The 14382-nt window shown below is 41.0% G+C and overlaps 1 protein-coding gene and 1 long non-coding RNA gene across 16 annotated transcripts in view; one reads left to right on the forward strand and one right to left on the reverse strand.

The window, feature by feature from the left end:
• LOC118152744 (uncharacterized) overlaps positions 1-2397 on the forward strand; it is an 89233-nt gene extending 86836 nt beyond the window's left edge. For both annotated transcript variants that reach the window (XR_013533638.1, XM_078368208.1), the window contains one exon: positions 1408-2397. Coding sequence is in view for 1 of the 2 variants with exons in the window: in XM_078368208.1 (XP_078224334.1) it covers positions 1408-1440 (33 nt within the window). In the remaining variant the exon portion in view is untranslated. The remainder of the gene's footprint in view (positions 1-1407) is intronic.
• LOC103792230 (uncharacterized) overlaps positions 1-14382 on the reverse strand; it is a 585886-nt gene that overhangs the window by 71416 nt on the left and 500088 nt on the right. For 2 of the 14 annotated variants that reach the window (XR_013533643.1, XR_013533650.1), the window contains one exon: positions 545-2182. The exons of 10 other annotated variants lie outside the window; for them this stretch is intronic. This is a non-coding gene — a long non-coding RNA (uncharacterized LOC103792230). Of the gene's footprint in view, positions 1-544; positions 2183-8960; positions 9946-14382 lie in introns of those variants that run through there. 2 more of the 14 variants (XR_013533655.1, XR_013533641.1) reach the window with 1 other exon arrangement.

The following is a 14382-nucleotide window of genomic DNA, read 5'->3' on the forward strand; positions in this document are numbered from 1 at the left end:
TCTCCCCAGGCTATCCCTCCCCACCTCCCCCTCCCACTGGCCCTCCCCCTTTCCCCCCAATAGACCCCAGTGTTTAGTACTCCCCTCCCTGTGAGCAGCGAGGCTTTTTCAAGCAACAGAGGTGGCAGGCTTACGCCCACGGTTACACTGAGCGTCTTATTGAAGTACAGCACCCCCACCCCTGCATCTAATGGCCTTTTCTGCAGGTCCCCCAAGATCAGTGCTGTAGTATTACGGTGTCCATAGGATACAGACATATGGAAGGGAAGAAAAGGATAGCACACTGGAAAGAAAAGATGTTTATTTTTTACTCCATTTGACTCAATGCATGCTTCATGTAGAATGTGTCCCATAAGGACAAAAACCTAACTAGGCTTTATTTTAAAACTTCTGAAACATGCAAGAAATCACATGTGATTTTTTTATAGGAGGTGTGACTTAATGATTGACTTTATCCTCATGAAAATAACTCAGCTTACATTAAACATTGGTTCCCAATAACCCCTTTTCCAAAACACACACACACCCACACACACACACACAGTTTATGTATAAATGGGTATGCGTATGTTTTATTAAGATCATAAAGTTATAAAATGTATAAAACTGTACGAGTATACAAAACTATACATCTAGAAGACAGATTATCAACACAATAATTTAATAGACTTGGCTTAATTCTTGATACTCTGTATTCAAAGACAAAGATTTGTAATTACTGAGGATACTGAAAAGAATATCTTTTTCCAGCATCTAAGGAAAACTGAAAAATAATTATTCAAATATGTTGATATACTGACATAAATGTAGCACCTCTTCTTATGACTTCTTTGAAAGGAGAAACTTTTGTTTATATGAGTATATTAAAAAGGCCAAAATGATTTTCATACTCTTACTGAGGCTGGAAAAAGACCTATTTACGAGTAAGTGGATTATCTGGCGTAGTCTTTTATTTTTACACGTATTCTTTCCTTCGGAAAAGAACACGCCTAATAATTCTGAACAGTGAACACTGCACGCTAGGCACTGCTCTGAGCACTTCATGTCTACTGAGGCACTTGCAATCTCCACTTTATAGCTGAGAAAACTGTAGCATCAGAGAAGTTCAATAATGACAAGGCCACAGAGCTAACACGTGGGAGAGCCAGGCTGCAGACTCAGGTGTGAGGCTCCAGAATCCTTGCCCAGAGTCCATTATCTGCCTTGTATCTCTTCTTTCTGTTTCTCTTCTCCCACATGACCCCTAGCACCCAAAACCAAATCAAAGGCAGATCCTTCTCTTGACTCTGCTCAGGCCTCATAGTTAGTGTCCATGATACAGAATCAGGCTTTCTAAAGGAGTTTTGGAGACATTTTATCTAATTGTTGTAAGAACTCTGCCAGTGTGCTATTATTCTCTTTTGACAGATGAGGAAACTGAAACCCACAGAGATTAAGTAACATCCTCAAGATCAAAAAGGTAACAAACAATGGAGGCAGAATTCAGACATTGCTCTACATGAGGCCAAAGCCTGTGCTCGTGGAATTACAGTCAGAGTACAACAGCTCAAGATCAAAGCATCACATCTAAGTCAAGGAAAATCAGTACAGAGGTTTGGACAGACCAACAGCGTCAACTCCAGGTACTGGGTCAGCAGAAATGGCCCCATTGAGCAGCATTGAGATTGCAGGATCACACATCACAGGCTGCTTCCTCTTTGGTTCTGAGCATTGGCCTCATGTCCACTCAAAGTAAATGGCCCCTCTGATTGGAATCAGAGGTGTCTGGGTCATCTCACAGAGCCAAACAAATATGACTTGCTGTTACAAAGCCTTTCGGGAATTATTCCCAGTGTAATAAACACATAGTCATATAGCAAGCTTTGATAAAGTCCAAAAACAAGGGAATGTGGAGTATCTAAGAGAAAAGATTAGAATGTAAATGAAAAGCCAAATAAACTGGGGCAAACTATAGGATAGAGCCCTGTGTGTGGTGGCCTGCTTATGACAAGCCATAGTAAAAGGATGGTGAATTCTGGATAATAAGAAATGTCAGTGAGATGGAAAGAACCACCTGTTTTATGTAAAACTCCAAATAACCAGATCACACTGGACAGCCACTCAAATAATGCCTTCATAATACAGAGTATTACTGAGAATAACTCAATTCACAGGGAGCTTAAGGCAGCCAACATTTGATAGCCTGTCAGAAAAAACAGAACAGTAATTACTGAAAAGAATCAAATCCTCGGAAAAACAAAAATTAATCAAACTAAGTTTGTAAAGCCTATCTTACAGACACATTGTCTGGACTGGTCCTCTCAAAAGTACTTTTTTTTAAAATTGTATGCCAATTTACTTAGTTAATTTAATGATTTTTGTCTGATTACTTCGAAACTGGAAATACACTATGACTCATAACATCTTATAACCTTTCTACTTTCTTAAAGAATTGCAAGTTTATAATGACAGGATTATTTTTCAAAAATTAAGCGATAATGTAATGATTTCTGTGTGTATTGTAGAAAAATCAACCTTATGACAACTGCAGCAGCTGCATTAAGACATCTGAGTAATTCCAGTCAACTTGAGATCATGTGTAATCAAACACAAATACAACTGATAAATTTCATTAAGCAGTGTGGAGATTAAACTAACACACAATTATGTAATAAAATCCTTTAGAAGGACTAAAATGTTAGAATAATTCAGATATACCTAAAAATTTCAAAGATACACAGAACTCCCATTTTTCCCTATTACTAACAACTCCTATTTGTCACAATTAATGAATAATCAATAGAGTATTATTAACTAAAGCCCATACTTCACTGGATTTGCTTCGTTTTCAGCTAACGTCCCTTTTCTTTGTTCCAGGGTCCCATGCAGGCTACCACATTATTTATTTGTCATTTTAAGCATGTCTTGGCTGTGAGTTTCTCAGACTTCCTTGTTTTTGATGACCCTGACAGTTGGAGGGAGGACTCGTCAGTTATTTTTGTACAATGCCCTAAATTTGAGTCTGGCTGATGTTTTTCTTAGGGGTTGACTGAGGTTACGGATTTTGGGAAGGATGACCACAGAGGTAAAGTACCGTTCTCACGAAATGATCTTAAAACTACATCCCCTCAGCTTGCCTTATACTATTGGTGTGACCGTTCGTCACCTGGCTGCGGTAACGTTTGTCACGTTTCTCCACTGTAAAGTTACTCTTCTCATCACCCACTTTTCTGAACTGTCCTCTTCGGAAGAAAGTCACTATATGCATCCCAAACTTAAGGAGTGGGAAGTTCTGTTCTATCCACTTGTAAGCAGAATATCTATGTAAATTGTTTGGCATTCTGCTGCATGGGAAAATTATCTCACTCTCCCATTTAGTTGATCATTTTTCTTATCAGTATGGGCTCATGGGTATTTCTTTTATACTTTGGGTCATAATCCAATACTAACACAACAAATTTTTTATGGAGGTGCATCCCAATATATTGCTAAGATGGGCCTGACACCTCTTTACCTTGGCCAAACAGAAATTCTGGATGTAGCGAAGCACTCTGGCATCATGTGGACTTTGAAGGTTAAGAAACTACGGATCGTCAGGACACACTTGCTCTTCCATCTCACAGAGAAACTGGGGACATACCTCCTCATTTCAGGAAAACTTCTTCCTAATATTTCTAATCAATAGCTTCAAAGGTAAGCATAATTTGTTTACTAGAATTCTTTTTTTTAAATTGTACTTTAAGTTCTGGGCTACATGTACAGAACATGCAGGCCTGTTACATAGGTATACATGTACCATGGTGGTGGGCTTCATCCATCACCCTGTCATCTACATGAGGTTATTTCTCCTAATGCTATCCCTGCCCTATCCTCCTCTCCTGCTATCCCTCCTCTAAACCCCCACCGGCCAACAGTCCCCAGTGTGTGATGTTCCTATCTCTGTGTCCACGTGTTCTCATTGTTCAACTCCCACTTAAGAGTGAGAACATACAGTGTTTGGTTTTCTGTTCCTGTGTTAGTTTGCTGAGAATGATGGTTTCCAGCTTCATCCATGTCCCGGTAAAGGACATGACACATTCTTTCCTATGGCTGCATAGTATTCCATAGTGTGTATGTGCCACGTTTTCATTATCCAGTCTGTCTATGATGGGCATTTGGGTTGGTTCCACATCTTTGCTATTTTGAACAGTGCTGCAATAAACATATATGTGCATGTGTTTTTATAATAGAACAATTTATAATTCTTTGGTTACATACTCAATAATGGGATTGCTGGGTCAAATGGTATTTCTAGTTCTAGATCCTTGAGGATTCCCCACACTGTCTTCCACAATGGTTGAACTAATTTATATTTTCCACCAATAGGGTAAAAGCGTTCCTGTTTCTCCACATCCTCTCCAGCATCTGTTGTCTCCTCTTTAATGATCGCCATTCTAACTGGCTTGAGATGGTATCTCAATATGGTTTTGATCTGCATTTCTCTAATGACCAGTGATGATGAGCCTTTTTATCATATGTTTCTTGGTTGCATAAATGTGTCCCTTTGAGAAGTGTGTCTTCATACTCTTCACTCACTTTTTTATGGGGTTGTTATTTTTCTATAAATTTATTTAAGTTCTTTGTAGCTTCTGGATATTAGCCCTTTGTCAAATGGGTATACTGGAAAAATTTTCTCCCATTCTGTAGGTTGCCTGTTCACTCTGATGACAGTTTCTTTTGCTGTGTAGAAGCTCTTTAGTTTTATTAGATCCCATTTGTCTATTTTGGCTTTGGCCGTCATTGCTTTTAGTTATGAAGTCCTTGCCTATGCCTGTGTCCTGAATGGTACTGCCTAGGTTCTCTTCTAGAGTTTTTACGGTTTCAGGTCTTATGTTTAAATCCTTAATCCATTTTGAGTTTATTTTTGTATAAGGTGTAAGGAAGGGAACCAGTTTCAGCTTTCTGCACATGTCTAGCCAGTTTTCCCAACACCATTTATTAAATAGGGAATCCTTTCCCCATTGCTTGTTTTTGTCAGGTTTGTCAAAGATCAGATGGTTCTAGGTGTGTGACATTATTTCTGAGACCTCTGTATTTGTTTTGGTTCCAGTACCATGCTGTTTTAGTTATTGAAGCCCTGTAGTATAGTGTGAAGTCAGATAGTTTGATGCCTCCAGCTTTGGTTTTTTTGTTTTGTTTTTGCTTAGTATTGCCTTGGCTATATGGGCTCCTTTTTGGTTCCATGTGAAATTTAAGGTGGTTTTTTCCCAATTCTGTGAAGAAAGTCAATGGCACCTTGATGGGGATAGCAATGAATCTATAAATCACTTTGGGCAGTATGACCATTTTCACAATATTGATTCTTCCTAACCATGAGCATGAAATGTTTTTCCTACATTTGTTTCCTCTCTTATTTGCTTGAGCAATGGTGTGTAGTTATCCTTGAAGAGATCTTTTACATCCCTTGTTAGTTGTATTCCTAGGTATTTTATTCTCTTTGTAGCAGTTGTGAATGGGAGTTCTCATGACTTGGCTCTCTGTTAGTCTGTTACTGGTGTATAGGAATGCTTGTGATTTCTGCACATTGATTTTGTAGCCTGAGACTGCTGAAGTTGCTCATCACATTAAGATTATGGGCTGAGATGCTGGGGTCCTCTAAGTATACCATCATGTCGCCTGCAAATGGAGACAATTTGATTTCCACTTTCCCTCATTGAATACCCTTTATTTCTTTTTCTTGTCTAATTGCCCGGGCTAGAATTTCCAATACTATGTTCAATAAGAGAGGTGAGAGAGGGTATCCTTGTCTTGTGCCAGTTTTCAAAGGGAGTGCTTCCAGTTTTTGTCCATTCAGTATGATACTGGCTGTAGGTTTCTCATAAATAGCTTTTATTATTTTGAAATACGTTCCTTCTATACCTAGTTTATGGAGAGTTTTTAGCATAAAGGACTGCTGAATTTTGTGGAAGGCCTTCTCTGCATCTATTTAGTTAATCATGTGGTTTTTGTCTTTGGTTCTGTTTATATGATGGATCACGTTTATAAAGATTTGCATATGTTGAACCAGCCTTGCATCCCAGGGATGAAGCTGACTTGAACGTGAAGGATAAACTTATGATGTGCTGTTGGATTCGATTGGCCAGTATTTTATTGAGGATTTTTGTATCAATGTTCACCATGGATATTGGCCTGAAATTTTACTTTTTAGTTGTGTCTGTGCCTGGTTTTGGTATCAGTATGATATTGGTCTCATAAAACGAGTTAGGGAGGATTCCCTCTTTTTGTATTGTTTGGAAGAGTTTTAGAAGAAATGGTACTAGCTTCTCTTTGTACCCCTCATAGAATCTGGCTGTGAAACAGTCTGGTCCTGGACTCTTTTGGTTGGTAGGATATTAATTGCTGCCTCAATTTCAGAACCTGTTATTGGTCTGTTCAGGGATTGAATCTGTTCCTAGGTTAGTCTTGGGAGGGTTTAAGTGTGCAGGAATTACTCATTTCTTCTAGATTTGCTGGTTTATTTGCATAGAGTTGTTTGTAGTAATCTATGTTGGTAGTTTGTACATCTGTGGGATTGGTGGTGATATCTCCTTTGTCATTTTTTATTGCTTTGTTTCTTCTCTCCTTTCTTTTTTATTAGTCTGACTAGTGGTCTATTTTGATGATTAAAAAAAAAAACAGCTTCTGGATTTACTGGTTTTTTTTTGGTCTCTGTCTCCTTCAGTTCTGCTCTGATCTTAGTTATGTCTTGTCTTCTGCTCGCTTTTGAATTTGTTGTGCCTCTAGTTCTTTTAATTGTAATGTAAGGGTGTTGATTTTAGATCTTTACTCACTTCTCTTGTGGGCACTTAGTGCTACAAATTTTCCTCTAGACACTGCTTTAAATGAGACCCAGAGATTCTGCTACATTGTGTCTTCGTTCTCATTGGTTTCGAAGGACATCTTTATTTCTGCGTTAATTTCATTATTTTTCCAGTAGTCATTCAGGAGCAGGTTGTTCAGTTTCTGTATAATTGCAGTTTGAGTGAGTTTCTTAAGCATCAGTCCTAATTTGACTGCACTGTGGTCTGAGAGACTTGTTATGATTTCCACTGTTCTGCATTTGCTGAGGCATGTTTTACTTCCAATTATGTGGTCAATTTTAGAACAAGTGCAATGTGCTGCTGAGAAGAATGTATATTCTGTGGATTTGGGATGGAATGTTCTGTAGATGTCTATTAGGTCTGCTTGGTCCAGATTTGAGTTCAAATCTCCAATATTCTTGTAATTTTGTGTCATTAGTCTAATATTGACATAGGGGTGTCAAAGTGTCCCACTATTACTGTGTGGGAGTCTAAGTCTCTTTGTAGGTCATTAAGAACTTGCTTTATATATCTGGGTGCTGCTGTATTGGGTACATTTATATTTAGGAGAGTTAGTTCTTGTTGTTGCATTGATTCCTTTACCATTATGTAATGCCCTTCTTTGTCTCTTTTCATCTTTGTTGGTTTAAAGTCTGTTTTATCAAAGACTAGGATTGAGTGAGACCTCTGTTTTTTTTTTTTTTTTTTTTTTTTTTGCTTTCCATTTGCTTGGTAAATCTTCCTTGGCTATGAGAGGGAGTTCCCCAGCCCCTTGTACAAACTTGCGGGGTGAGGCAATGCCCACCCTGCTTTGGCTTCCCCTCCTTGGGCTGCACCCACTGTCCAACCAATCCCAGTGAAATGAACCAGGTACCTCAGTCAGAAATGTGGAAATCACCCACCTTCTGCACTGATCTCACTGGGAACTGTGCACTGGAGCTGTTCCTATTTGGCCATCTTGCCCAGGGACCTTCTGCTTACCAGAATTCTTTTTGTTTTTTTCTTTTAAATTTATTTTACTTTAGGTGCATACTATATCTGGCATTTCTCCCCATGTTATCCCTCCCCATCCCCTGTTGTCTCTCCCCTACCCCCACCAACTGTCCCCTGTGTGTGATACTCGTCTCCCTGAGTCCACGTGTTCTCGTTGTTCAACACCCACCTATGAGTGAGTACATACGGTGCTTGGCTTTCTGTTCTTGGGTCAGTTTGCTGAGAATGATGGTTTCCAGGTTCATCCATGTCCCTACAAAGGACACGAACTCATCGTTTTTTATGGCTGCGTAGTATTCCATAGTGTATATGTACCACATTTTCTTTGTTCAGTCTATCATTGATGGGCATTTGGGTTGGTTCCAGGACTTTGCTATTGTACACAGGGCTGCAATGAACATATGTGTGCATGTGTTTTTATAGAACAATTTATAGTTCTTTGAGTATATACCCAGTAGTAGGATTGCTGGGTCAAATGGAATTTCTATTTCTAGATCCTTGAGAAATCGCCACACTGTCGTCCACAATGGTTGAACTAATTTACACTCCCACCAACTGTGTAAGGGTGTTCCTATTTCTCCACATCCTCTCCAGCATCTGTGTCTCCAGATTTTTTAATGATTGCCATTCTAACTGGCATGAGATGGTGTCTCAGTGTGGTTTTGATTTTCATTTCTCTAATGACCAGTGATGAGCATTTTTTCATATGTTTGTTGGCTTCATATATGTCCTCTTTTGAAAAGTGTCTGTTGATATCCTTTGCCCACTTTTGAATGGGGTTGTGTGTTTTTTTCTTGTAAATCTGTTTTAGTTCTTTGTAGATTCTGGATATCAGCCCTTTGTCAGATGGGTAAACTGCAAAATTTTTCCCCATTCTGTTGGTTGCTGATTCACTCTAATGATGGTTTCTTTTGCTGTACAGAAGCTCTGGAGTTTAATTCGTTCCCATGTGTCTATCTTGGCTTTTACTGCCATTGCTTTTGGTGTTTTAGTCATGAAGTCCTTGCCTACTCCTATGTCCTGGATAGTTTTGCCTACATTTTCTTAGAGTTTTTATAGTGTTAGGGTTTATGTGTCCCGACCCGCGGGATGAGCAACGGAGACCCTAGGGAGGGAGTGGGGATTAAGAGAGAGAGACAGGAGACGCGGAGAATGGAGACAAGTCAAGGATCTGATCAAGTCTCGTTTATTAGCTACAAGGCGGTTGCTTATAAACAAGTAAGGGCGGGAAGTTCTGAGGGCTGAGGTCAGAGAGTAACCATGGAGATGAGGCTGCAGGCTAGCCTCCTAACTAGGAGGAATGTGAAACTTAAACAATAAGGGAAGCCCACAAGATGGAGGTTTAGGTAAGAGGAACAAAAGCTTAAGCAACATAGTTACAAGATAGCTACTGCTCCCCACAGGTCCCCCCTTTTTATTTAATTTTTGTGTGGCCGATTGCCTGTGGGGACCATGCCTGTCTTAGGTCAAGAGATACACCTGCAGTGATGCTTTTTACCCTTACCCGTCATAGAGTGAGCGGGATTCATATCCCGGTCCCGTCTTAGGCAGGAGCATCTTACTGCTAGGCTCTCAGGTTGTCCGTCATTGGCTAACTGGTCCAGCTCATCAGGTGATGTCAGAAACAGTTGGTGGTGCTTATCAAGCTTCCACCATAGCCTTGATCCAACTCCATTTCCCTGTCGGCCATTTCCAGCTTATGATAATGGACCTGTAGGGGCTGCATTTTTATGGAGTCAATCTGTTGTTTGACAAAAGCCATGACCTTGTTGAATATGAGGTCCAACAGTAAGGAGTAGGAGGAAAATGACAAAAGGGCCGAGGAGGGGGAGAATATAGGGGAGAAACCCATTCAACCCTCCCCACAATGGATTATCGAAGAGTGCTTTTCTTCTTTTTGCCAGGTCGTCTTGCAGGGCTTTTATCTCATCTCTGACAACGTCAGAACGGTTAGCATAAAAGCAGCATTTTTGATCTAATGCAAGGCACAGTCCTCCTTTCTGGGCAGTGAGAAGATCTAGGCCTCGTCGGTTTTGCAGGACTACTTCAGCTAGGGAGTCAAGTTGATCTTACATCATATTGTGATCCGAATCCACTGTCGGTCTTAGGTATGAGAGTGATTATCAGAGATATCAATATTAAGGTCCGCATGTTTCTGAAAGATTGAAAGAGGGGGAACAGGGAATAATCCTCAGGGCTTAACACATTCCCTAGGAAGGGGTTATTATCCTCACATCCTGATGTTCCTTTACTGTCTACTTGTTCACTAATCTCTCTGGTAGCCATCTGGCTGAATCTGCTTCTTTTGCATATACACAGGTTGATCCTCTACCCCAAATCAATACAGGGTCGGGTCCGTGCCAGGAGCCAGTCATAGGATCTTTCCACATCACTGATGTGAATTTTGTTTGAGTTTCTGATTGCCAATGGCGTTCTGCAGTGGAGTGTCCATTTTTGTCTAAAGTTAAAAAATTGAGTATAAATAGTGAATGTGCCATGAGGTTTCTGGGGGACCCCTTAATGGGGTACCATTCCCCCTTTTTTATTTTTTCAAAGGTAATTTTTAAAGTGAGATGGGTTCTCTCAACTATCCCTTGGCCTTGAGGATTATAGGGGATGCCAGTAATATGTTTAATTGAGAACAGAACTGGGCAAAGGCTGTGCTGGTATACCCTGGTCCATTATCGGTTTTAATTTTTTGTGGACAGCCAAGGGTGGCAAAAGCAGATAGTAAGTGCCCAAAGGCATGTTTAGTGGCTTCTCCAGTTTGGAGTGTGGCAAACACATATCCACTGTAGGTATCAATGCATACATGAACATATTTGAGATTGCCAAATTCTGAAACATGAGTTACATCCATCTGCCAGAGTGCATTAGGGACTAGGCCCCTAGGGTTAACTCCCAAATGGGGTACGGGTAAGTGAGTGGCACATTGTGTGTATTCCTTAACTATTTGTCTAGCTTGTTCCCTGGTAATATGATGTAATAATCTAAGGGAGTGAGCATTAAGGTGGTGTAGGCTGTGTATGTGTTGAGCTTGAGATAGTGGGTCTTTAGCTTTTGTGGCATATGGATGTAGCGGGTGGCTAGATCGGCTTATTGATTGCCTTGTGACAGTGGTCCAGGCAATCCTGAGTGGGCCCGCAAGTGTCCAATAAAAAAAGGATGAGTTCTGCTGATGATGAACTGTTGTAATTGTTTGAATAATTTTGCAGCTGAAGAGGTATGTTTGATGATGGGAGCTGTCTCTAAATTAGGTATGGATTGAGCAATGTATGCACTATCAGTGTAAATGTTTAAGGGTTGATCACGGAAAGCAGAGAATACTGCTATAACTGCTTGCAGCTCAGTAAGCTGAGCCGAGGATGATTGAGTTTGAAACTGCACGGTGTGGCCTTGACTAACATAGGCAGCTATACCTGTGGATGAACCATCGGTGAACACTACGAGTCCATTGGAAATGGGCTCAGATTTTGTGACTTTTGGAAAGATAAATTCATGTCTATTGGCAAAAGCAATCAACTTATGAGGGGGATAGTGGTTGTCTAATTATCCTGAAAAGGAAGCCAATGCTATAGGCCAAGCCTCAGTAGTTTGCATGAGCCACTGGATTTGTTCTTTACTGTATGGCTGGATAATCAAGGAAGGTTCATAACCAAAATATTCCTTGCCCATCGTTTGGCCTTGGATAATTAGATTTGATACCATAAAGTAATATGGTTCAAGGACTCTTTTTGGTGTGTTAGGGAGGTGTACCCACATGAGTGGAGCGGTTTGCCAAAATACAGCGGTAGGGGATAATGAGGTTTGACAAATAATATATTGGAGCGGCTTGCTATAATCTACAAAAGTGATGGTCTGATGATTGATGGCATGTTCCACAGTTCGAATAGCATGTATTCCCTGAGAGGTTAACTTGCGAGGTGATGTGGGGTTTGGATCTCCATTTAGAATATCATATAATGGTTTGAGATCTGCCTTGCATAGTTTCAAATGAGGTAGTAGCCAATTAATATCTCCTAATAACTTCTGAAAGTCACTGAGTGTCTTCAGTTTATCTAACCTGAGTTGTACCTTTTGCGTAGTAATTTGGCTTCCTTTTAGTTGGAAGCCTAAGTACGTATAGGGGTCTGTGAGTTGCACCTTTTCAGGAGCTAGTAGCAGATCATGTTGAGTAAGAGATGTTTATAAGGCTTTAAAACAAGACAAACCATCTTGTCCAACTTTTCCTGGTAAAAGAATATCATCCATATAATGGATAATATAGATCTCTTTCCAGGTGTCTCTAATAGGTTGAATAGCTAAGGCAACAAAAGACTGGCATAAGGTTGGACTATTAGCCATGCCTTGAGGTAACACTTTCCAGTGATATCTTTTCATAGGTTCCTTAAAATTGGTAGAAGGCACACTGAAAGCAAAACGTTTTTGATCATCTGGATGTAATGGAATAGTAAAGAAACAGTCCTTTAAATCAATAAGAATTTTATAGTAGTTTAGTGGTATGGCGACAGGAGAAGGGGGCCCAGGTTGTAGGGCCCCCATGAGGACCATGGATTTGTTGACTTCTCTAAGATCCTGTAGCAATCGCCATTTTCCTGACCTTTTTCTAATAACGAAGATTGGTGTATTCCAAGGAGAATTACTAGGTTCTATATGCCCCACCCGCTGTTCCTGTACCAGTTGTGCGGCAGCTAATTTTTCTGAAGAGAGGGGCCGTTGGTCAACCCATACGGGGTTGTCTGATAACCAAGTAATTTTGTCTGCGTGGGCTACAGGACAGACCGTGGCCCCTACTGAAAATGTCCTACTCCTTTCTTGTCTGTTTTTGGTTTAGATTCTATAGGGTTTAAAATTCCAGTCTGGGTTTTTCCTAACTCAGTGCTGGGCACATACCCGTGTTTAAGCATCTGGGCAGTAATGATCTCATTAGGACTACCTATGACCATACCTATCTGAGCCAGCACATCCCTTCCCCAAAGGTTGAAGGGTAGGCCTGCAACAATATAGGGTTGGATTTGGCCCATTTTAGCATTTTTGTACTTTTCTCGGGATTCTTACTCTGCCCAATACCGGTGAGATGAGTAATAGTAGCGCTTATCGGCCATGTGGCAGGCCACTGGGTTTTGCTAATTATAGTCACATGTGCTCCAGTATCTACTAGTCTGGTAAATTCCTTTCCATCTAGCCATAATGTCATCATGGGCTTGTCAGGAGATATCACTTCTGCCCAATAGACGTCAGAGGAACCGAAGCCTAAGTTACCTCTGTCCTTGTTTATAACTCTATTATGGGTTTTATGGAGAGGTAAGAGTAAGAGCTGTGCAAATCTTTGTCCAGGGGAGATAGAACTTTAGGGGAGGTTACCATGACTTTGATTTCTCCTGTGTAATCATTATCTATCACTCCGGGGAGGACTTGTAGACCTTGTAAGGTAAGGCCACTTCGTCCTAGAATAAGTCCAAAAGAACCCTCAGGCAGGGGCCTGAAGACACCTGTGGGCAATGCTTGAACCCCCATTTCAGGTCTTAATACCGTGTGGGAGGTGGAACAGAGGTCCAATCCTGCACTTCCTGTTGTGGCTCGACAGAGGTTTGAAACGGATTGTTGGTTGGAGGAACAAAACTGACTGCCCCATAGATTTGTTTTTGTTTGGGGGCCTGGGGCTGGCCCCTCATTCCGTTTCCCTGATGTGGAGAAAGTGGTTGCCCTTGGGCATCCCTTTTGGATTTACATTCATTGGCCCAATGCTTCTCTCTCTCGCATCATGGACATAAGCCAGGGACTTTTGTATTAAGGGAGGGTTTTTTATCAGCATTACAATCTTTAGCATAGTGACCAGCGGCGCCACATTGAAAGCACCTATTTTTTGACTTATTAAGAACTGTTTCACAGTATAGCCCTGTAGGGCTGCAGCCATAGCTAATCCCTGTTGATAGGCAGAGGCTATGTCTGAGCACAGGCGTATATACCCTGAGATGTTTTCCTTTTATAAGGGCGGATAGCCGCTTGGCAGGCAGCATTAGCATTTTCAAATGCGAGTTGTTTAACAAAACCTGTGCCTGCATCTGCGTTACCAAAAAGTCTGCCTGCCGCTGTAATGAGGCGATGTACAAACTCTGAAAAAGGTTCATCTAGCCCTTGTTTTATGCTGGTGAGGGAGGCACTAACATCCCCCTTTGTACCTGCAGTTTGAATTTGTGCGTCACTGGTAGCGTAATTGCCTTCACCAGCTAGCATGTCAAAATTCCAATTATTAGCCTGTGCGTTGCGGCGGGCAGTTTCCTTACAACATTCATAAAACTCAGATTTCCACAACAAATAATCACCCCCTGAAAGGGTGGCTCGGGCCAAGGTCTGCCAATCTCCTGGGGTAAGCCAATTTTCGGCCACTGATTCTAAAATCGCAGTGGTGTACAGAGCAGTAGCGCCGTATTGTGCCACTGCAGTTTTTAGTTCTTTGATTATTTTAAAATCGAAACCTGCATGATGCCTCCAAGCTGTCCCCTGCTGGTCGGTGGTTTCTGTCACCGGGTACGCGCTTGGATCCTCTAAATCTAATAAGGTGTTGAGCTGAGGAGGTTGTCTTAACGCC

This window comes from Callithrix jacchus, chromosome 4 (genome assembly GCF_049354715.1).
Source record: "Callithrix jacchus isolate 240 chromosome 4, calJac240_pri, whole genome shotgun sequence".
NCBI classification, from domain to species: domain Eukaryota; kingdom Metazoa; phylum Chordata; class Mammalia; order Primates; family Cebidae; genus Callithrix; species Callithrix jacchus.